This window comes from Barbatula barbatula, assembly GCF_947034865.1.
Source record: "Barbatula barbatula genome assembly, chromosome: 24".
In the NCBI taxonomy this organism is placed as follows: Eukaryota; Metazoa; Chordata; class Actinopteri; order Cypriniformes; family Nemacheilidae; genus Barbatula; species Barbatula barbatula.
The window spans coordinates 15,394,149-15,415,284 of record NC_136787.1 but is presented as its reverse complement, the minus strand read 5'-3'; the positions used below and the strand labels follow the sequence as shown (position 1 = coordinate 15,415,284).

General features: G+C 36.3%; 6 protein-coding genes across 6 annotated transcripts; 3 read left to right on the top strand and 3 right to left on the bottom strand.

The window, feature by feature from the left end:
• Window positions 1-1,281: 1,281 nt before the first annotated feature.
• LOC306889205 (olfactory receptor-like protein DTMT) lies at window positions 1,282-2,277 on the top strand (the record flags this gene model as incomplete). The annotated part of the gene is made up of 1 exon (XM_079447941.1): window positions 1,282-2,277. The coding sequence occupies one exon, from the start codon at window positions 1,282-1,284 to the stop codon at window positions 2,275-2,277; it is 996 nt and encodes a 331-aa protein (XP_079304067.1).
• A 1,878-nt stretch (window positions 2,278-4,155) lies between these two features.
• LOC306889203 (olfactory receptor 51E2-like) lies at window positions 4,156-5,139 on the top strand (the record flags this gene model as incomplete). The annotated part of the gene is made up of 1 exon (XM_079447939.1): window positions 4,156-5,139. One exon carries the CDS (start codon window positions 4,156-4,158, stop codon window positions 5,137-5,139), a length of 984 nt encoding a protein of 327 aa, XP_079304065.1.
• Window positions 5,140-7,818: 2,679 nt separating this feature from the next.
• Window positions 7,819-11,684, top strand: or42b1 (odorant receptor, family 42, subfamily B, member 1; the record flags this gene model as incomplete). Its single annotated transcript, XM_079447938.1, has 3 exons — window positions 7,819-7,876; window positions 8,300-8,679; window positions 11,070-11,684. The coding sequence occupies 3 exons, from the start codon at window positions 7,819-7,821 to the stop codon at window positions 11,682-11,684; spliced, it is 1,053 nt and encodes a 350-aa protein (XP_079304064.1).
• Window positions 11,685-12,521: 837 nt separating this feature from the next.
• coa4 (cytochrome c oxidase assembly factor 4 homolog) lies at window positions 12,522-13,144 on the bottom strand. The gene is made up of 2 exons (XM_079449130.1): window positions 13,107-13,144; window positions 12,522-12,897 (listed from the first exon to the last, which is right to left on the bottom strand). The coding sequence occupies exon 2, from the start codon at window positions 12,872-12,874 to the stop codon at window positions 12,623-12,625; it is 252 nt and encodes an 83-aa protein (XP_079305256.1). The 5' UTR covers window positions 12,875-12,897; window positions 13,107-13,144; the 3' UTR covers window positions 12,522-12,622.
• A 635-nt stretch (window positions 13,145-13,779) lies between these two features.
• LOC306889201 (olfactory receptor 2A12-like) lies at window positions 13,780-14,637 on the bottom strand (the record flags this gene model as incomplete). Its single annotated transcript, XM_079447937.1, has 1 exon — window positions 13,780-14,637. The coding sequence occupies one exon, from the start codon at window positions 14,635-14,637 to the stop codon at window positions 13,780-13,782; it is 858 nt and encodes a 285-aa protein (XP_079304063.1).
• Window positions 14,638-19,793: 5,156 nt separating this feature from the next.
• Window positions 19,794-21,074, bottom strand: tpbgl (trophoblast glycoprotein like). Its single transcript, XM_079449257.1, has one exon. It carries the CDS (start codon window positions 20,959-20,961, stop codon window positions 19,927-19,929), a length of 1,035 nt encoding a protein of 344 aa, XP_079305383.1. The 5' UTR covers window positions 20,962-21,074; the 3' UTR covers window positions 19,794-19,926.
• Window positions 21,075-21,136: the final 62 nt, after the last annotated feature.

Here is a 21,136-nt window from a genome sequence, read left to right as displayed (position 1 = left end):
TGACTGTTTTTCTGACAGTCATTTTTTGTAGAGAATAGACACGAGATGTATATTAGTGAGTTATTTGTTATTTGTTCATGGTTTAAGAGAAACTAATTTTGTTCAATGTTTGTGACTGCTGTTTTCATTTTTGCTGAGCTATCTATATGTTCTAAAATTACACTGGTTGACAGGCCATATCCTGTCTGGTGCCCAAAGTTTATTTGTATAATTTACCAATTTTAAAGTTTTAAATTTCTATAGAAGTGGTGCCCAAACAAGGACATGAACATTTAACTGTCAATTGTAAAAAAAGAGATGTGAGTAATGTGTGTGAAATATGTTAAGTGTAAACTACCATGTCATCATATTAATAAAAAACAATAAAGTTCAGTCGGAACACAAGTTTAATACACTTAGTACTACAAAATGGTAGAATAAAGATGCAGAAGGATTTGCAAATCATTGCATTTTTAGTTTATTTACTTTGCGTCTAACACTGCATCACAAAACTTAAGATAACTTAAGCTAACAGTTAGTGTAACAACCCAGATAGCAAAGATAATTGATTTATTGTTGCATTGAGAATAACCAATATATCATTTGCTTCATCATTAAATCAGTTATACTGTATTTGCTATCACAAAAACATGTCACGCTCATTTTGTAATGGCTGAATGTTTTGTGCCTATTGTCTAATATACAGTTTTTGGAAATAAAGTAAATTTTTTATTTGAACGGCATGAGCATTATAATCAAAGACCCAGCACAGCGTGTTGTAATCCCACAACTTCTTGCAGAATTTTGTACTGTAATTGAAGAATAATTTTCAAGGGCACGATCTTATTTTATATTACCCAATCTCTGTATCGTCACGTTGAAGCACAGTTGAGTTTTTTGCATTTTAGACATACTGCCCTCGCCACCAAGGGGAGGGTCTTTATATGCTATTAATATAAAAGTGTCTGATATTTGGTAGTGGCTGTATAGAGTGTCAGCCTTGGACTTGTTAAAATCCTGTAAAAACAATGTGCTTTCTGTGTTTCTCATACCTCACTTGGTAAGCTTTCTAATAGCTATAAGAAGGATTATATACTGTAATATTCTAAAGATCAGTAATTCTGACTTACTTTATTATTATTATTTCATTATATATATATATATATGTATATATAAACTTTGGTAATGCAAATACTTTAAACAGGTTAAATGGGCTCATGACTGGAAATGAATAATGTCAGGTTTAATGATCTTAAATCAGATTTTTTTCACAGGTGACACAAGAGTTGCACAGCAGGTATCATGTCTTCTACGCTGTTAAACACCTCCGTAAATTCATCATTTGTTCGTCCAGCGACTTTCTTCATCAATGGCTTTTCTAATTTCCCACATGCAAAGTACTACTATGTGTTTTTGTCTGTGGCGTATATTGTGACGGTTTTGGGGAATTCTTTCATCATGTCTACCATCTATTTGGCTCGCAGGCTTCACACGGCCAAATACATTGCTGTTTTCAATTTGGCCCTTTCTGATCTGTGTGGAAACTCGGCTTTGATTCCCAAACTCATTGACATGTTTTTGTTCGATCACCAGGACATTTCGTACGAGGCCTGTTTGACGAATATGTTTTTTGTGTTTCATTTCATGAACATGCAGTCTTTAACACTACTCGCTTTGGCTTTTGACAGACTGATCGCTATTTGTTTTCCTCTAAAATATCATGTCATTGTAACCAAATCAGTCATGTTTCTGATCATAGCGGTTATGTGGATTTTGTCTTTGACAGTTTTTGCCATCCTTGTAGGTTTGCTTACTAGACTCTCTTTTTGTAGATCCACTGTGGTCAATAGTTATTTCTGTGATCATGGTCCTATCTTTAGACTAGCTTGTAATGATAATTCCATAAATAGTGTTATGGCAAATATTTGCTTTGGTCTCCTCATTTGCTTGCCACTTTTACTAATAATCGTCTCGTATTGTTGTATCGCTCTGGCTTTGTCGAAGATAGCACACGGTGGGGACCGGATCAAAGCCTTGAAAACCTGTACATCCCATCTCATGTTGGTGGCTATTTTTTATCTTCCAGGTTTAAGTGTGAATATTTCCGCTTTAACAGCATCTCTCCATCCGAACACCCGGATAATTAACAATTCCCTGACACATATAATACCACCCATGCTGAATCCCATCATATACACTTTAAAGACAGACGAGGTCATGCAATCCATAAAAGACATGTATAAACGGAACAAGGTGAACTTTATGGAAAGAAATGTCAAACAAATTGGGGGAAATTAAATTTTTTATACTCGCACATCTTAATTCTTTATGTGGATAAAAATAAAAGGCACATTTATTCTTCAGAATATTACTATACACTTTTATTGTCTGCATCAATGATGCTTTTTGCTTGAGAGTTGAAATATATCTAACTATAGATGGCTGTGAGCATTTAACAAATATATAGTTGGCTTAACTTTTTTGTACTTCTAACAAGTGTACTTATCCAATGACAAGAATTAACTTAATGTTAAAGCTGTATTTGAAAAAGAGTGCCCAATTTGTGTTGTATGACAAACATGTCTAAAGCATAAGTGCTTGAACCCGATTGTTTGCTCTGACACGCTACACAAAATGGTTCACAAATGTAAACTATAAAGGTTTGAACACAGTATTCACTGATCTGTGAGTTTTCAGTTTACAGTTTAACATTTATTTTAGGATTAGTCTTAAACCCCCAAACATTTTAGAACACTTACTACAAACTGGTAAGCTCATCAAAACTGTGGAATACCACAAAAGCAACTATGAGACTTATGTTACGACTAAAAGAGCTTAAAAAGGATTACATTTGACCTCTTCAGTGTAGTCAGCTTATGGCCAGAATTATCACACACGTTTTTCTTGGAACTTTATAAACCAGCTTCTTGGCCTTTCACCCTGAGATGCTTTTCAAACAACATTGAAGTATAGTTCCCATTTATTCTGTGCTCTTATTGGCTGCATTTTTTCTTTTTCGGTTAAAGTCATCCATTTCAAAGACATTTTTATTTAATTAAATTTCAGTTTGTAATGGAAAGATGTTTACACCTACAGATCACAACCCTTGAAGATAATAAGAAACAGTTCACTTTAGTGTTGTATTTAACCAAAGCACATAGTCATTTAGTACACAGCGCAATGTATACAACATCCCTTTGCATCGGCAAACCAACACAAACCTGAGTGACTAGATTGTTAAAACGTTTTAAAAAGTATTAAAAGTTGATCAATCAATTTAGAGAAAATGATGGCCCTTAAAAAGTCTTAAAGGGATACATCCCCCAAAAATGAAAATTAATTTACTCTGCTTAGACTGCTGCCCCCGCGACCCGGCCCCGGATAAGCGGTAGAAAATGGATGGATGGATGGATGGCATTTACTCACCTTCCTCCTGCTCTGTGTGTTGGAAGACGATTAGCGTAGCCTTGATGGGGATCAACACAGTCCGGTCCCATATGCTAAGTGTTAGCAATAAAGCTGGCTTCTCTTTCTAATAAACCTTGCATTTGGTCTAGTCGCTCAAATAATTATCTTGTGCTTCGTTCCCACCCTTCTGAGTTATGTCATACATTAATAAGAAGTTATCACAAACTAAGTGGCGATGAGGTCTTAAAATGTATGTATTGAGTCTATAATGGTGTCAATAAGCTCTAAGCTCCATGATTCCTGTATATACCCTGTTACAAGTTCAATATAGCCTTATTTGTAACATAAAGCTTCACATCATGCGTGTCTCTTCAGGAGGAATTATGCGTGATGAAAAAAGTAAATCGTTTGATTCCTGACCACATGGGACACTGAGCGACAGCTTTTTGAGCGACAGTTTTGCATTTCATGCGTGCGCATAGATTTCTTCTGCACCTTCTATCGCATGTCTTTAGGGAGAAGGTGTCAAGCTCTGGAGTGATATAATATAAATCTGGCCGACAGATGTAGAATAATGACATGCTGGCAGCTTCAGAGCAGGTAGAGCATGTTCCTCCTTTAATGACTGTACTGCAGTGACTCCATTTATTTGTTTGTATGGAATTGAGTGTATATTGTTGTAATATTTATAAGTTTGTTCACCACTTGAAATGAAATTTTATAGTTCTGAGTGTGTTTCTCGATTCCAGGTGACACGAAAGCCAGAGCATGCAGTCACACTCCTCTGTAAATTCAACCTTTGTTCGTCCCGCAACCTTTTTCATTAATGGCTTTTCTAATGTCCCACAGGGAAAGTATTACTATGTGTTCTTGTCTTTGGTGTATGCTGTTACTGTTTTGGGGAATTCTTTTATCATGTATATCATCTACTTGGCCCGCAGACTTCACACGGCCAAATACGTCGCTGTGTTTCACTTGGCTTTATCTGATCTGTGCGGAAGCTCTGCATTAATTCCAAGACTCATCGATATGTTTTTGTTCAATCATCAGGACATTTTATACGAGACCTGTTTGGCGAATATGTTTTTTATATATCATTTCATGAACATGCAGTCTTTAACACTACTCGCTTTGGCATATGACAGACTGATCGCTATTTGTTTTCCTTTGAGATATCATGCTATTGTAACCAGAACAGCCATGTGTCTGGTCATAGCGGTTATGTGGATGTTTTCTGTGACATATTTCTCTGTATATGTAAGCTTTGTGAATAGACTGTCTTTCTGTAGAACGAATGTGGTCGAAAGTTATTATTGTGATCACGGCCCCATCTACAGACTAGCTTGTAATGATAATTCCTTAAATGTTTTGATCACGAAAATTACCTTTGGTCTCTTGATTTGTCTGCCGCTGATACTGATAGCCATTTCATATTCCTGTATTTGTTTGGCATTGCGTAGAATTGCACACGGTGGTGACCGGACTAAAGCCATCAAAACTTTAACTTCACATCTCATGTTGGTGGCCATTTTTTATCTCCCGACCTTAAGTCTTAATGTTCTAGGTTTTACAACACCTTTGGATCCAAACGCCCGGATCATTAACAATTCCCTGACGCAGACAATACCGCCCATGCTGAATCCCATCATATACACTTTAAAGACAGAAGAGGTCATGCAATCCATAAAAGAACTGTACAAGCGCAACAAGGTGAATGTTACTACAGAAAAAACAGATCAAATGCATTCATAGAAAAAAATGTATGATAGCAGTTTTATGCTTATATCAGTGTGTAAGAAACACGTGGAAGACATTTTGTTCAAAATGTTATTGTTAAATGTTCATTATCTCTAATTCTTTGTAATATTTGTGCTACTGTAACTTAGGTTATTAATCAATTTGTCTGTGTTTTTAATTTATTTTTTAAATATGCTGCTTTAATGAATAGTCAAACAAATGCAGTTTACTGATGCTGAGTATCACTCAACTGTATGGGCAATACATTTACTTACAGGATGCAATTAAATTTTATTCACAAGATGAATATTTAATGAAAAAGTGTAATGTACATGTTTTTTACACCTAACCCACAAACACAGTACACTTTATTTTATTCTCAACAAAAAATATTGTGCAGTTAACCTAATACAACAATGTAGTCAGATGTATATTTTATAAAAATAATTATTACCCTAATTATTTACAGTGGGTACTTTAAGAAACTACAAAAATAACAATTTTGGCAAGTTAAATAGTGTCATAAATAAGATCAAATCTGAAATAAAATAAAGTATCGCATTAAATATAATATATATTGTTTTAGTTAGAAAAAGTTAGAAACCTTGGGGGGCTCAGGCACCTGATGTGGTCGTGACACATGTACATAGATTAGCGGGCATGATAATTCCATAAATATTGTAATGGGAATTATCTTTGCATTAGCTTACTGATAAACCTTTGCCTACGATTCCTTGTGGTGGGGACCGGATCAAATCATGTTAGTGAGAATGTTATATCATGTTAGTGAGAATGTTATATAATGTGACTGTTAATATAGAAAAAGATGCATTAGGAGAACACATATTTTATTGGTACAATTACAATTGGCTGACATTATGTTGCACTGTATGCAAAAATGCAATTATCACAGTGCTTGAAAAATATTTCACTTGTGTTTGTGTGGATATAGAGCTAAGCAGCGGAATACTGTGGTTTTTAAACCTCAGGAAACGGCGCTGTGTAGTACATTTTCGAAAACAGGTTTGAATTGAATGTTCTTCTCTTCATGATTGTTTTAGGGAATTATTTTATTATGGGTATCCTTTTTTTGGCCTGCCGACTTCACACAGAGAGATACAGAACATTGCTATAAGACAGGGGTTCCCAAACTTTCAGCCCACGACCCCCAAAATAACAGTGCCAGTGACTCGAGACCCCCACTATCTTTGGAGGTGGTTAAAGTATACAAACGTTGCATGCAACTGTGCACATGCATTTATTAGGTCTATACGCACACAAAATGAAGTTCAATGGCTTTTCTGATGTGGCGCTTCTCCGCTAGCGTCCCTGCGTTGTCTTTGTTGTTGACATTAACTAACGTTTCATTTCGAACAAATACAAATATTCTAAACTTAATCCCTGAAAAATAATCTGCGTGAACATATGGAATGTTTAACATGGTGCTGTAAATTGACTTGTTGCATTGGTTGCTAACGTCAATAATGTGACAAAATCACCTCAGGGGTCACCATGGAGGTGAAGAAAATTCGAAAAGGCTGATGGCATTTTACTTGTATGGTTTTTATTTTTAACTAAACACATTAAAAAAAATTGTTAAACGTATTGATAAAATACGCTATTTCTAATAATAAAAGTTGATTTCTGGAAACTTTTGGGAACCCCTGCAAGACATCCTTTTAGACATAAAGAAATGCAAGCATTCCGGTACACTTCACTATTCTTTTACAGTGATGGTTCAGATCCCTCTTCTAGCCTGAGGAGCCAAACACCTCATTCTTAAGAAGTACATGGATTCTTTGGCCTTGTTGGAACGGGACAAGCTATTTTGTAAGCTCCACTTCAGTATGCATCCAGAGTCACAGTGCATATATATTGACACCTAGTGGCACGCAGTACATGACGCCAACGAAAAGGTTGTCAGATATGGATGCCTCTTTATTCACAGAAAACCACAATGATTTCCCAAAGTAACAGTGTGTGATCAACACAATTAAATATTTTTTAGTTTTTTTTAAGTTTTTACGCTTCACATGCTGAATATGAAAAAAATCATTCACAAATAATATTTCACACTTCAGTATTATTACTCGTCTGCAGAAATGACAAGGAACCGCCATAACACGGAGTTAAAACAACAGTTTAACATAGAAGTGTACATTTGATCGTTTTGTCTTTTATCACTAATAACGAACCAAGTTCCTTATACGTAGTCTTCCCTCATCGCTGTATCCGCTGTGCTACAAATTTCTAGAATTTTAGCCTGGGAAGTTTTCACCTGGGAAATTAAAGGAAAAAGATCACTGATCATACAAGGATTGGCAATACTGGGCTTTGATTGGTCTATTGACTGCTCTGAAGAGGCGTGTCATTGGAAGAGGCCGTCAGCTGGTAATGGACTAAAATAATTGACACCTCTCCATGCAGTATATATAAGGGCTCAGGGAATCCGAACACAGCAAACCTCTGCAGGATATTTTGCTGTCCTTCACCTTTCTGTGAGTCATCACTTCTGTGAATCATTTCTAGAGTTTTCATCATCCTAAACGTTATGTTTTTGATACTATGTGCTGTAATGTTTGCTGTAGAGAATGTCATTATTTTTCCAGACTTACCTAAGAGTATCGTGATTTCTTAACACAGCGAATAACATATTGATTTCTATCCAAACAGGATGAATGAGGGAATTTGACCATGATTCAACACGTCACTGAAAACAGAAACATTTCCTTCCTGTCTCCTGGATTCTTTGGTATACCTAATACTAATATGTATTGCTTTTGTCTGCATTGATACTGTCCTAGGAAACTTCAACCTAATGTGCGTTATCATTTTCTAACATGTGTGAGCTGTAATCCCTCAGGCAGCTGGATTTCTTTGAGTTTTGGGAACCAGATGAATTGCCCGTGTGTTCAACATTCTCGGTTTTGTTCAGTTCAATAACTAACTCTCACCTTTCTTTCTCATGGCAGTTTATGCCTGTGGTCAAGTATATTTGAAAACATTTGCAACAATCAACTGTGCCTCAATAACATTTCTGTTGTCACCTTTTCACATCTTTTTTTATGAAGGAACAAAAAATAAGGTTTTACCCACAGCGTGTTATGTTCAAATAATACTGGAAATGAAATCGTTGCGATCATTTTGCATTTCTAAAACCAGTTCTTTATCGCAGGTGATGCACAAAACCGGACATCGGACAACTTAACTACGCCGACAGCTTCATCTGATAATTCAACCTTTGTTCGCCCTACGGCATTCTTCATTAATGGATTTTCTAATGTTCCACATGCAAAGTATTACTATGTGTTCTTGTGCGTGGTGTACGCTGTGACTGTTTTGGGGAATTCTTTCATCATGTCAACCATATACTTGGCCCGCCGACTTCACACGGCCAAACATGTGGCTGTCTTTAACCTGGCTTTAACTGATGTCTGTGGAAGCTCGGTTCTGATTCCAAAACTCATAGACATGTTTTTGTTTGATCATCAGTATATTTCATATGAAGCTTGTTTGGCTAATATGTTTTTTGTATTTCATTTCATGAACCTGCAGTCTTTTACACTCCTCATATTGGCCTACGACCGTCTGATTGCTATTTGTTGTCCCCTAAAGTACCATGCCATCATAACTAAATCATCCATATCATGCATTTTATGTGCAGCCTGGATTTGTTCAATCATTTTATTTACTGCGCTTGTAGGATTTGTCAATAGACTCTCGTTTTGTAGATCTATTGTTGTGAATAGTTATTTCTGTGATCACGGCCCTGTCATTAGCCTTTCCTGTAACGATAATTCTGTAAATTATTTGTTGGCATATCTTTTTTTTGGCCTCTTGATTTGCGCACCAGTGGCGCTGATAATCATTTCATATTTGTTCATCGCTGCAGCATTGCTTAAACTTGCACATGGCGCTGACCGGAAGAAAGCCATGAAAACCTGCACCTCCCATCTTGCATTGGTGGCCATTTTTTATCTCCCAATTTTAAGTGTGAATGTTAAATCCATCTCAACATCTATTGATCCAATTGCCCGGATCGTTAACAATTCCCTGACGCAGACGATACCGCCCATGCTGAATCCCATAATATACACTTTGAAAACAGAAGAGGTCATGCAATCCATAAAAGAACTTTACCAACGAAACAAAGTGGCCACTTTGGGGACCAGAAATGTAAAACGGAAAAATGTAATGAGAAATACATAAATGTTTATTTCAGTGAGGAAAGTACAGAGCCATACATCTTGACATTTATATTCTGTTTGTTTTCTAGTGTTATAATGAAAATGTTATGCTGCTGTTACATATAAATATTCTGATGAAAGAATTTAACAGATTGGAAAGGTTGATTGAAAGGACTGGCATACTTGATGTGTAGGTTATGTATGAATTAATATGTGGTTAAAATACACCATTACGCTGTTCAAATAAAATATTTTGTTTGTAACACAATTACACAATTTGTTAAAGCTTCAGCTTTGTGATTTGCTATATATTTAACAGGGTTTTGTTGTTGGAAAAATCAAAAGGCAAATTAGGTCAATTTACATGATGACATAAATGAAAGAAAACGGCTGCAAGTCACTAAGTTGCTGTCACCTGTGATCTCAATACAAGCAGCAAGTTTTTAAGGCCTTTCTCATATTAACATATTTACTGTGCTTTAAGCTTTCACATTAATAATATTTAGTTGCATAACAAATATTTAGTTGCTGAAATCAAAACCTTTACTACACTGTATAGCGTCATCTAATAATGCAGAGAAATTTGGGCAAAATGTTTGAGGGTTTGATCACCACAGCTTGTAACTAAAAAGGACAGAAGTGTTGGCCGATGAGTCTCAACAAACTAAATTGTGCCATTGTGTGGGCATCAGACCAAACTTTTAATTCTGGCTCTCTTTACTCAGCAAATTTATGTGGATGAATGAGGACAAACACCATACATGGAAACATTTTCCAGTTATTGTGTTACACTAAAAGCAAGATGCCATGTTAAACGTATTCTGATATCTCACTGAACCCTTTGTGACTATAATGGCCATGTTCTTTGCTTTGATTGACTTAATGTATCTAGAGGCATGACACAGTCATAGCAAGCAGACTGGATGGTAATAAATAGTCATTTCTCAGCTCTGAGGCTCACTTCTTCCCAGAGGCCAATTGCGCTCTCCTTCAAGCTCTTTGTGAGTATACCGTGAATCAATAATACTGGAAATTACTTTCATAAGAATCTTTTTTATGAAAAAGATAGGTTTTGCAGATATCTAACCAATAAAAAGTGCAACTTTAATAACACAATATTACATTTATTTAATATTATAAATAGGCCTTTCCTGAAAAACAGGGAATTTTTCGATATTGAATAATTGATAAGGAATTGCAGCTTTTCATACATAAAAAATAGAAGCACAAAAATTTCAATACATGGCCATGTTTTGTTTAATAGATTGCATTATTTTACCATGCATATTTGCAGATATTTTTGTTTCATATGGACTTGTCTCCTGTGCTTAAGAAAAGTGTAATTTCTAGTCTGAATGACATGCTATTTTCTGTCCAGGCAGAATGAGTACAGGATCAGCAAGTGAACTGACCATAATTTCAGGGGTCAGTGAAAACCAAAATATATCCATCCCAAACTACTTCTACATCAGTGGTTTTTCTGGTATACCTCACATGAAATATTATTATGTGTTCCTGTTTTTTGTGTATGTCATTTCATTGCTTGGAAACTCGTGCCTCATGTATGTTATCATTACGGACCGAAATCTTCACACTCCAAAATATATTGCTGTATTTAATTTATCACTTACTGACATTTGTGAAAGTACAGCTGTAATCCCTCAACTGCTGGACTCCTTTTTGTTTGGGAATCAGTTGATGCCGTACGGATTGTGCTTGTGCAGCATGTTCTCTGTTTTGTTGTTTCTAACTGTACAGTCATTAACTCTCACTATTTTATCTTATGACAGATTAGTGGCCATATGTTTACCACTGAGGTACCATATGATTGTGACTCATAGATCAATGTTTGCTATAATCGCTGCTTCATGGAAACTCGCGCTTGTGATGGATATCATTGCTATCATTTTCATAAGCAGACTCTCTTTCTGCAGACACATTGTCATAATAAACAGTTTCTACTGTGATCATGGGCCTATATTTCGATCTGCTTGTAGCAATAACTTTCCGAGTTATGTGATGAGTTTTGTTAGCCCTGTAATGGTTCTTTGGTTCCCGGTATGTTTTATTGTCTTCTCATATTCATGCATAGCAGTGACTTTATACAAAATCACAGCTCCACAGGACCGCCAAAAAGCCACAAAGACATGTAGTGCACATTTAATATTAGTGGCTATATTTTATTTGCCGATTTGTTTAACATATGCTTTACGGGAGATTGTTGACACAAACAGCAGGATCATTAATCTGTCGTTGACCTCTGCCCTTCCTCCCATGCTTAATCCTATAATCTACACATTCATGACAGAAGAGTTTACGGTGTCTTTAAAAAAGCTTTTAAAAAGAGGAATAATATATCCATCTAGAAAATAATTATGTACTTTGAAATTCCAGTGATATTAATATGATTTATTAATGTTTCAAATGTGAGATTATGAGTCGTGCTTGAATTATGTAGCATATTATTCAGTGTTAAATAATTAGTAAATTAATGATTTAGTAAAGTTGAATTCACAAACTGACTGTATACCCAGTTGTATAAGAGAAGTTACACTTACCTCTACTGTTTTGCAAAAATGATAAGAACTATTAATATTAGATGAAATTTCAGAAGATCTATTGGTGTGGTGTGTAATAATGTAATTTAAATCTCTCTGGATTGTTACACTGGATCAAACATGATCACCCATTAGTGCTTAAATAAAAAAGTTCCCTGTTTACAAATTGAATTGTGTTGTTAAGCGTGCTAGACCTTGAATCCTGTCAAATTGTTTTAGGATTAAAATGGGCACTAACTCAATAGTAAAAATAATAAACAGTTTTTACATTTGTGTTCTTGTGTACATTTACTTTTTTATATTTCGTACAGTTTGCATAGGCTGGTGGTGTCAACTTTGGAACTGTTTAAAACATAAGAGTCCATTAAATTCAATGCTTATTTTCCATAAAGATGTTATTTTTCCACCAACAGGGTTTTAATTTAATTTTCGACGATAACTTTGAAAAGGAACCACCTTTAAAAAAACATGTTGAATGCTCCTGCTTTGTAAGCCACTTTGCAAAGGTGTCTGCCTAATAAATAATGTTATGTTGAAAAAGTTAGGCTACATACTGTAGCTTCAACACTCTTTCAAGCGTTATTTAAAATCCCAATGGTATTGTGATCAAACAAAAACGAATATGATATTTACAACTCGCTTCAGGGTTTATTATTTAATCCAATGAATGTTGGGAGCAACGACAGACCGTGCTGCTCAAAACCATGCATGTGCTTTGATAAGAAAATGAGAAATCAGTCTGAGGCCTGTGTATCAGGCAGATTGCGTCGTCGAGGTCTTATGTTTCAGCAGTTGCTCTTTGCGAGTGTTTTGGTAGGTGGACATGCATTCTTTAAACTTCTGAACCAGTCCCTGACATTTCCTCCAGTCCTGATTCTCTGCCATACATTCCTGCAGAGAGTAATGCAGCTCTGCGCAGCCTGTCTGGGCGATCATCTGATCCACCGGGTCCTCTTCATCACTGGATCTGCTCCGGTTATGCGGGGACGAAGGAGCGGACGCCATTTCACAGCAAAGATAAATAAAGCCTGACAATAAGTAAGGAGAACAGTGAGCGTTTGCGAGTGGCCCCAAGATAAAACATGAACAAATGTATTAAAATTAAAAGCAGAGACAACACGCTGATCGTACACAAAGCAGTATATTTCTATATTTTACTGTGGACTGTAACGGGAATCATTTGTCTGAAAGATTAATATAAAATAAAAAATATAAGGGAAAAGCGTCAAGGACTTACATCAAAGCTTTCACAACGTTTCTACACGGACGCATTTTTCACCACGGACAGGAAATGTGTTACATTGTTAAAGGTCCGTGTCAGCGACGAGAGAGGATGTAATTACAAATGTTGTCCACCAGAGAGAAGTGTTGGTTTGCTCATTAAATACGTTAAAGGTTATCTTTTGCTTTATTAAATTTTGTAGTAAGACTTCAAATAAAAAGAACTGAAAAGTATGTATCACCTTATAACTTGTTTTATTTTAAATTAACTTGTATGAGGCTAAATAGAGTGTATAAATGAACGCTGGAATAAATACACAAAACACTGTGTATGCACATTTGTGGCAACTGTTTAACAGATAGGATTTTTAAAAATCTTTTTGCTAATTGTTTCTTATTTTCTAATTTGCTTATTTTTCATATTTTTTATGAAGTTTGAAAAGAGTAAACAGACTGAAATTATACTAAACTCAACATTAATAATGCATTGCACAATACAGATGTTGCACAATCAAATCCAAAAAGGAATAACTTTTATTGCAAATTATTAAGCTATAATATAGGCTAACAAAATAAAACCTTATTGTAGATTAAGACTTTATTAAACAATGTAAACTACATGTACTGTATGCCAACCAAAATTAAATATTGCCCCAAATAACAGTAGAATAATCTCATATAATTTTACATTAATGTACATTAATATTCATTTTTGGTAGTGGATGGACAGACAGTTTCTGAATAAACAAAATATAAGCTCTGATTCTAATCTCTTTAGTTTTCAGAGAGTAGAGAATGGGATTCACAAAGGGTGTAAGACAAGAAGTGATGGACAGGACCACCGCCCTTACATTAGGATTTATAACAATTCCAAAAAAACCAAGATTAAAAACGACTGAAACAGGGATAAAAAACAGCGCCACCAATATAAGGTGCTCTGAGCATGTAGCCAGTGCTTTATATCTGTTCTTAATGCTTTTCATTCTGAATACACAGATCAGTATAAACGTATATGTCAAGAAAATAAAACTGAAAGGTAGAAACATAAGGAGTATGGTTAAACTGGTCGCAAAAATCCATTGCTGAGATATATCACTGCATGCAAGCCTGAAAACAGGAGCATAATCACAAAAATAGCTGTTGACCATAACCGAGCCGCAAAATGATAAGTATGTAATGGATGTAGGGGCATAAATAACAACACCAATGGCAAAACACCAAATCCCACCTATAATATAAACCATTTTTGTGTTGGTGTTCAACGTCTCCTGTCTCAAAGGGAAACAGATTGCGATCATCCTGTCATAAGCCAAAACACATAGCGACATGGATTCGAGTGATAAAAATGCATAGTAAGTGTACATTTGCAAAAGACACCATTTGAACGGTACAAAATTGTCCAGAAAAAGATACGCCTTTATCATGCTGGGTACAAGAGAACTGCTGAGCACAAGATCAACCACGGCCAGGTTCCCAACAGCAATGAACTTGGGAACGTGTAGACGACGTTCATAGAAAATTATGCTGATGAGAAAAACGTTGCACATAATTGTAAACACGTAAAGTACAGAAAGGAAAATGACAAAGGTGTTTTTATACGGCATAGAGTTAAGTCCTATGATGTAAAATCCTGGAGGATGAATACGAGTATTGTTAGGAAGCTTGTTCTCGGTGCTCTGCATTGTTTTCCTCTTCTTGTGGTCCAGCTTCTTAGCAGTTTTTCCTGCAGGTGTACAGAAACCACAAACAGTTAAAGTCACATCTTTAATATACAAGTTCTTGTGTAGGCTTATGTAAGAACATTTTTAAACACTCAACAGTGAAAATACATTTACATACATACAAAGGTAATTTGATAGTTTGAGAATAACAAGGGTTGTCTTGTATCCTCCTGTTCTCCTCAGCTTAACAGCTCTGTAAATCCTTTATCTCTGCCAACCATTTTTGGGAAATACAGTATATATATCCAGTATATATGCCCAATACAGTATACTGTATATGCCCAATTTGTCCTCCAGAGGTGTCATTATAAAGAAAAGTACTGGCAGTATCTACTGTCTTGAGAGAAAAGACATTCATTAGTGTACTTTTATTTCACTAATGACTGATTTTCTTTACTAATAACTAGTGTAACTGCAGTAATTGGGCTTTGTTTTCGTGTTTATTTTCAGTAACAATAATAAAATCTCCCTGTGGAATAATTTAATCTGAACTCCATATAAAGTGAGAAAGATATACAGAGTATAGCAAAGGGTCCAGTAAGTGCATCAAATTAATTTATGAAGTAAAAAGAGGATAAATAACTTTTAATAAAAAAAGTAACGCTTGAGTTGTTTGGTATATTTTTCTCATGACAATATTTGTCATGTTGCTTCTGACGGCTGATTTTCTTCAATGCAAATATACAATTATATGACACTGTTCTGTATGCTTCAGAAGATACCTGATTGTCAAATGATTTCGGAAGAGACATTATAGTAGAGCTGCTCCTATACTGCTCTCACAGTGTGAAGACAGTTTGATAAATTGAGGCATTACATTTACATAATTCCCTGAGACGTCCTGCCGTCGTTCCTTCCCATTTTCACCTTTGCTTCTGTCCTTTCTATCTTCCTTCCCTTTCTTTTCAGCTTTGCTGTTTATGTTACAATAATTACATTTCAAGGTATCAAGCTATTCCTTTGATTTCGTGTTATTCTCAAATGAATAAATCAGACAGAGTGGGCCCAGTTTCAAATGAAAATGCTAAATGAGGAATCAGCACAGAAAAACACACAACCATTGATCATAATTTATAACAAAAGAGCCACTATCACTTCCTGTGAAACTGCTTGAGGTTAAACATTGACTATATGACTAATTTGACTGTCAATGACAGGGGCGCAGATGGGATTTAACTGGGAGGGGGTCAGCAAATGATTTCAACTCGGCAAGTTTGCGTAATTTGGGCTAATTTGGTTTACACTACAAAGCCATTGGATGATTCTTATTTGGATACACGGATAAAAACAATGAACAAAGGCCTACCTGATCAACACTAGCAATGCCTGATCAAACTGTTATTTTTCTAGTATGCCAATCACCCACCAAAACTTCATGCCTTCTGCAAAATATGTTTTATTTAAACATAAATCAGTAAATTGACCTCAGTCAATCTATACAGTACATTGGGTTAGATGTTAATGTTATGCCAGGACCCTATTTAAGTCTTGCAAGTCCAGATAAAACACAGAGAACGTAAACGTCGGTGGCGGTGGTGTTGATATCAGAAAGCATGTAGTGAGAACTCAAAGTGATTTCATAATAGTCTTTATCATTATTTACAAATGAGACTGATGATAAGGGTCAGTCAAGGTCACTCTATTTACATATAATTTTGTATTCATTTATTTGTTAAATAACAGGAAACATCATACAGTACAAAGCTGGACTGCATCTCTTTCAGATTAATAATTGTTATAATTGGCTGCACTTGTGATGTATCACATGACATGTAAATAATAATTGGAATGTTGCATTCAATTCATCATGTACAAACATTGTGAATTCAGCCTAATGCACCACCTGGATTTAGCTAAAAACACACAGAAAGACAGACACCAGAATGACAACACCCCTTAGGTTGTAAATATCTGTCGGAGCATCTTATATAATAACTGTTGCAAAAGTCATTTATGTCCTTTAATTGTTAGTGTAATTATTGTCAAGTCATGTTAAATTCTTTAATGGTTCGGCACACTCACAAAATGTATACCTGGTTTACAGATATCATGCTAATGAAACACATAAGAACATTTATTGTGTTCCTCATTTATTTTTAAAACACAAAAAAATGTGTAATTGCCAAATTTATTTTTAATATTTTCAATTTAGATTTTTTTTGCTGCCTTAAATAAATAACGTACAATCAAACTTTCTTTATCATTTTAATTCATTTCAGCATACTATTTTAAACGTTTTAAAGTTTATACAGTACATTACCTCAACATATTCAACAATATTTTAAGCAATTTTAAATATTTTTTATGCTTTTAAAAATGTATTGTTAGACTAACTAACGACTGCTCAAAACTTTACATAGCAAGTTAAAATGACTTACAAGACCAATTTCTTTGTTCTTAAAAAATTAAGGTGTCAATTTTTTTCAATATTTTCTGTGATTTAAATCTCATAAAATCAATATCTGTCATGAATATGAACATCTTGAGGGTAAGAACTTATGAATTGAAAGTAGCTCAAGGATGTTGCTTGGCAGACACTATGCTAATGTGTTACATGTCCATAAAAGATAATATAGAACAGTAATGTCTGGTTGTCTCAGGACTGTAGAAAATGGCTTGGCACAAGACCAGAGAATCACAAAAGACCATGGCTGGCCATTATGAAAAAAAAATAGCCTTTTTCAACCAGTTTCCTTCTTTATCCCTCGCTATTTTTCCATTTTGCTTTGGTCTGCATAAATATTTAAACGTTTCCTCAATTTTAGAAAGCCAGTGAATTGAACAAAGTCATTTCAAATTTCACCCAGGCTTACAGGCCCACAGGCCCTAATTCTTTACAGGAGGAGAGTGACTAACCCTGCCGAGATGCTGAGAGGTTTTGCTGTGATTAATATGTTTATGTATGTATGAGATAAAGTAGGTGAAGTGGTCCCTTTCTCTCTGTATGAGGCAGAATATACACTTTTAACACTCTTTTATCAAATAAGCTTTTTTGCATTAGGTTATTGCTTTTGTTTTTGGTTAGATGGTTCTGTAATCAGAAACATTGTGTAACTTTTAAGGTATTTTGTTGCACCAGGGTTTAAAGGGATAGTTCACCCCAAAATTTAATTTGCTTCATTAGCGACTCCTCTTCATGTCATTTAAAGGTGTCCTGAACTGGTCGTTTGTATTATTTTATACTGTTGTCGTCTGCTTATGAAGTTTGTATGGTTTTTACATTCGAATACATCAAAATCGTAATAGGCAATTTTCTACCCGGGCTTAAGGCCAGCTTGACAAACGCTCTGTTTTATGGGCGTGCTGCATTGAAGACTTGGAAGTAGACGCCCACTGCTATGATTCGATAGCAGTTTGCGTAGTAAACCTAGTTGGAGCCTTCTGTGAATTTGGTTACGTCATTATCAGGACATCGATCTCTAGCAAAGCAATACTGACGCACAGTACAAATATGTTTTACTCACATAAGATTCATTCCTGTCGGATCCAGTAATGACTGCACAGCACTGCTTTTAAATTTTATTCTCTCCGCAAATCCAGAGCTGGAACGTCTTTAAATTTAAACTTTACCCACGCATTCCTAATGTTGGAATCCAAAGGAAGGTTCTTCCACAACCAGGCACTGCACAGTATTTAGCGATCTTTTAAACAATATGTTTATTGCTTGCTAGCTCTATCTGGTTCCGCGCAACTTGTGTTACTTCAGTACTGTCATTCGCGAACCAGGGGTCGGGGCTAGAGAAGTAGTCGTTGATATTCTTCTGTGGAGGCGGTGTTCATTCCAGGACCTGGCGTTCGCTGGGCCTGGTGTCAATAACAGTTGTCCTTTCAGTTACAATCCAGGCTATACTTTAATTGCTTTGTAGTATAGTTTTGTTCAACACGCTACACTGGCTCATTTTCTGCGCAAACCCCACAGGCATTGTGTCAGGGGTTGTCCTAGTGCACGATCGACCTTGTCTTCAAAATCAAACACCCAATCGCAGGGAACCAAGTAATTAAACATTGGCAAATGTAGCATGCTCAGGAGTGAAACCCGAGATTTATAGGACATTAGCTCGCCCTGTTATAGTCACGGTCCTGATGAGATTAATCCCAGCTCTGCTATAATTATGTCACAGATTTGTCTTCAGTCATGCATCTGTTCTTTTATTAGAAGCAAATTGTCTCCAACTATCATCAGTATTGTGGAGAGATACTGGGTTATTTAAAGGGAAGGATCGAGATTGCTCACATAAAGGATTGTGTTTAATGGAAGCTTATTCCACTCACTTTAAGAAAACGCGTGTTTCAATGCCATCAAATTGCATGTACATGTGTACTCACATTATGCAGAGAATAATCTCACTTCAGGAAGAATTCATCTCAGTCTTGTTGTATTGCCTTTGGTCAAAGATGACAGCAGCGTAAATTTGAGTTTAAAAACTGAAATAAGCAGAGAGACTAAATCAAGAAAAAAACATATTTATGATATCTTCATCTTTATTGAGGATGCAAGGCATTCCTTCATTGCTGTGCCACTGCTCTATGATATAATTACATTACAATATAATGGACAGCATCATTATAGGTGTAAATATGCAAAGAGTTTATGTAGTTCAGGATTTGTACATTTTCAAATCTCTATAGAAATAAACAAGGTCATGAAGGCCTAGAATCAAACATTGCCAAAAATGGACTCTCATTGCAGAATCACACTGTTTCTTATTCCAGATCAAGATGGACTTGGCACTGCATACAAGTTTTAATGCACGTAAAGAAAAATTGTTGTCATATACATGCATATCCTCCCACCCTGTATTCACTTCTACATCTACATCTTGAGCTGAACATCAACCTTTGTATTTAAATGAACACATTAATGCCCACTTTTGAGTATTACACTCTTAAAAATAAAGGCTCTTAAATAATTATTTACACCGATGCCATATAAGAACCATTTTTGTTCCTATTATTAGGGACAGTTACTTATGCATTGTATATTATATTTTTACACTCATATTTACTATTAATTCTGCAATTTAATAAAAAAGAGCCAGCGTTGGCTAAAACTGCCAGGTAATGAGGTCCAACTCTCCAATAGTTCAAGGATGTGATCAAGCCACCAAGTTCCGCTTAAACGGCAACGTTTGCTAGCCTTGGATCGGAGTCCTGTTCATATCTGTAATGATACACCTCCATCTGATCCCGGCACGCCTCTCTGATGTTATTGAGCCACCTCTTGATGCCTCGTCTGTTCAAGTACAACACCATGAGGAACACCACTCCGATGAGGGCCAACACAATGCCGAGAAACACGTAGGAAACGGCGTCCAGGTCGCTGCTCTTGCAAACCATCTTCTCCACCAGAGACCCGTTCTTTTCATCGGGGTACGCGCAGAACACGCCGCTCGCGTCCGCACACTGCGAGCTGTTCTTTAGCCATCTATAAAACTCTTTGTGTTCACACTCGCACCTGAAAGGATTCATCGATAAGAAAACGCGTATTTTCTTGAACGCTTCAAAGTTTGATATATTGGTTTTATCCAGAGTCTCGAGAGAATTATTCGTCAGTACTAATGTAGTTAAATCGAGGTTGCCAAATCCATGAAGAGGCATTGTTTTCAAACCGTTCCCCGCCAGTTCCAGTCTATGAAGTTTGCGCAAACTGTGCGCGGAAAGCGCGCTCGGTAACTGCGCGGCGCCCGAAGCCATTAGCGTATTGTTAAAGAAAAGATTACGCAGATCTCCCAAGCCGAGAAAAGCCTCGGGAGACACGATTGTTAAATAATTGTCGCTCAGGTCTAGGGTCCGGAGTCCGTGGAGTCCACAGAAAGTGCAACTTTCGATAACCTGTATGTTGTTGCGCCGCAACGAGAGCGCGCGGAGCTCCATATGTGTCCCGTTTGGTGAAAAAGCTCTCTCGGTTAAGTTTGCGAGAGTGTATCCTTGTAAGGTTACGGTTTGCGTCCTACTGGACACCTCGAACGGCAGTTTGATTTCTCCAAAGCCCTCGCAGATAACAGAACGGTCTTCACACACACAACCAACCGGACATTCATAAGAATGGGCTGATATAACGCACAAACATAAAAACACCACGGTCAGATGAAACCTCTTTAAAGTGTGCACTAAAAAGCAGACGCGCAGTCCCGTTCTGTTGCTTTCCATTTTATAAACAACGGAAGAATAATCTGTCGTACGGACTAAGTTTAAATGGTTAAACCGGACGTGAACGCAATGCAGTCAGATTCTCTTGGCAGTTCGGAGTCACTTCGCTTCGTGAATCAGTTTCAGCCATCGAGGAAAGCCGGTCCATGTTCTGTTGGGATGCATTTTTGACGCC

What these genes read in the sequence shown, in the direction of transcription:
- tpbgl (XM_079449257.1), bottom strand. Translation starts at nt 20,961, where the DNA reads ATGGAAAGCAACAGAACGGGACTGCGCGTCTGCTTTTTAGTGCACACT.
- coa4 (XM_079449130.1), bottom strand. Translation starts at nt 12,874, where the DNA reads ATGGCGTCCGCTCCTTCGTCCCCGCATAACCGGAGCAGATCCAGTGAT.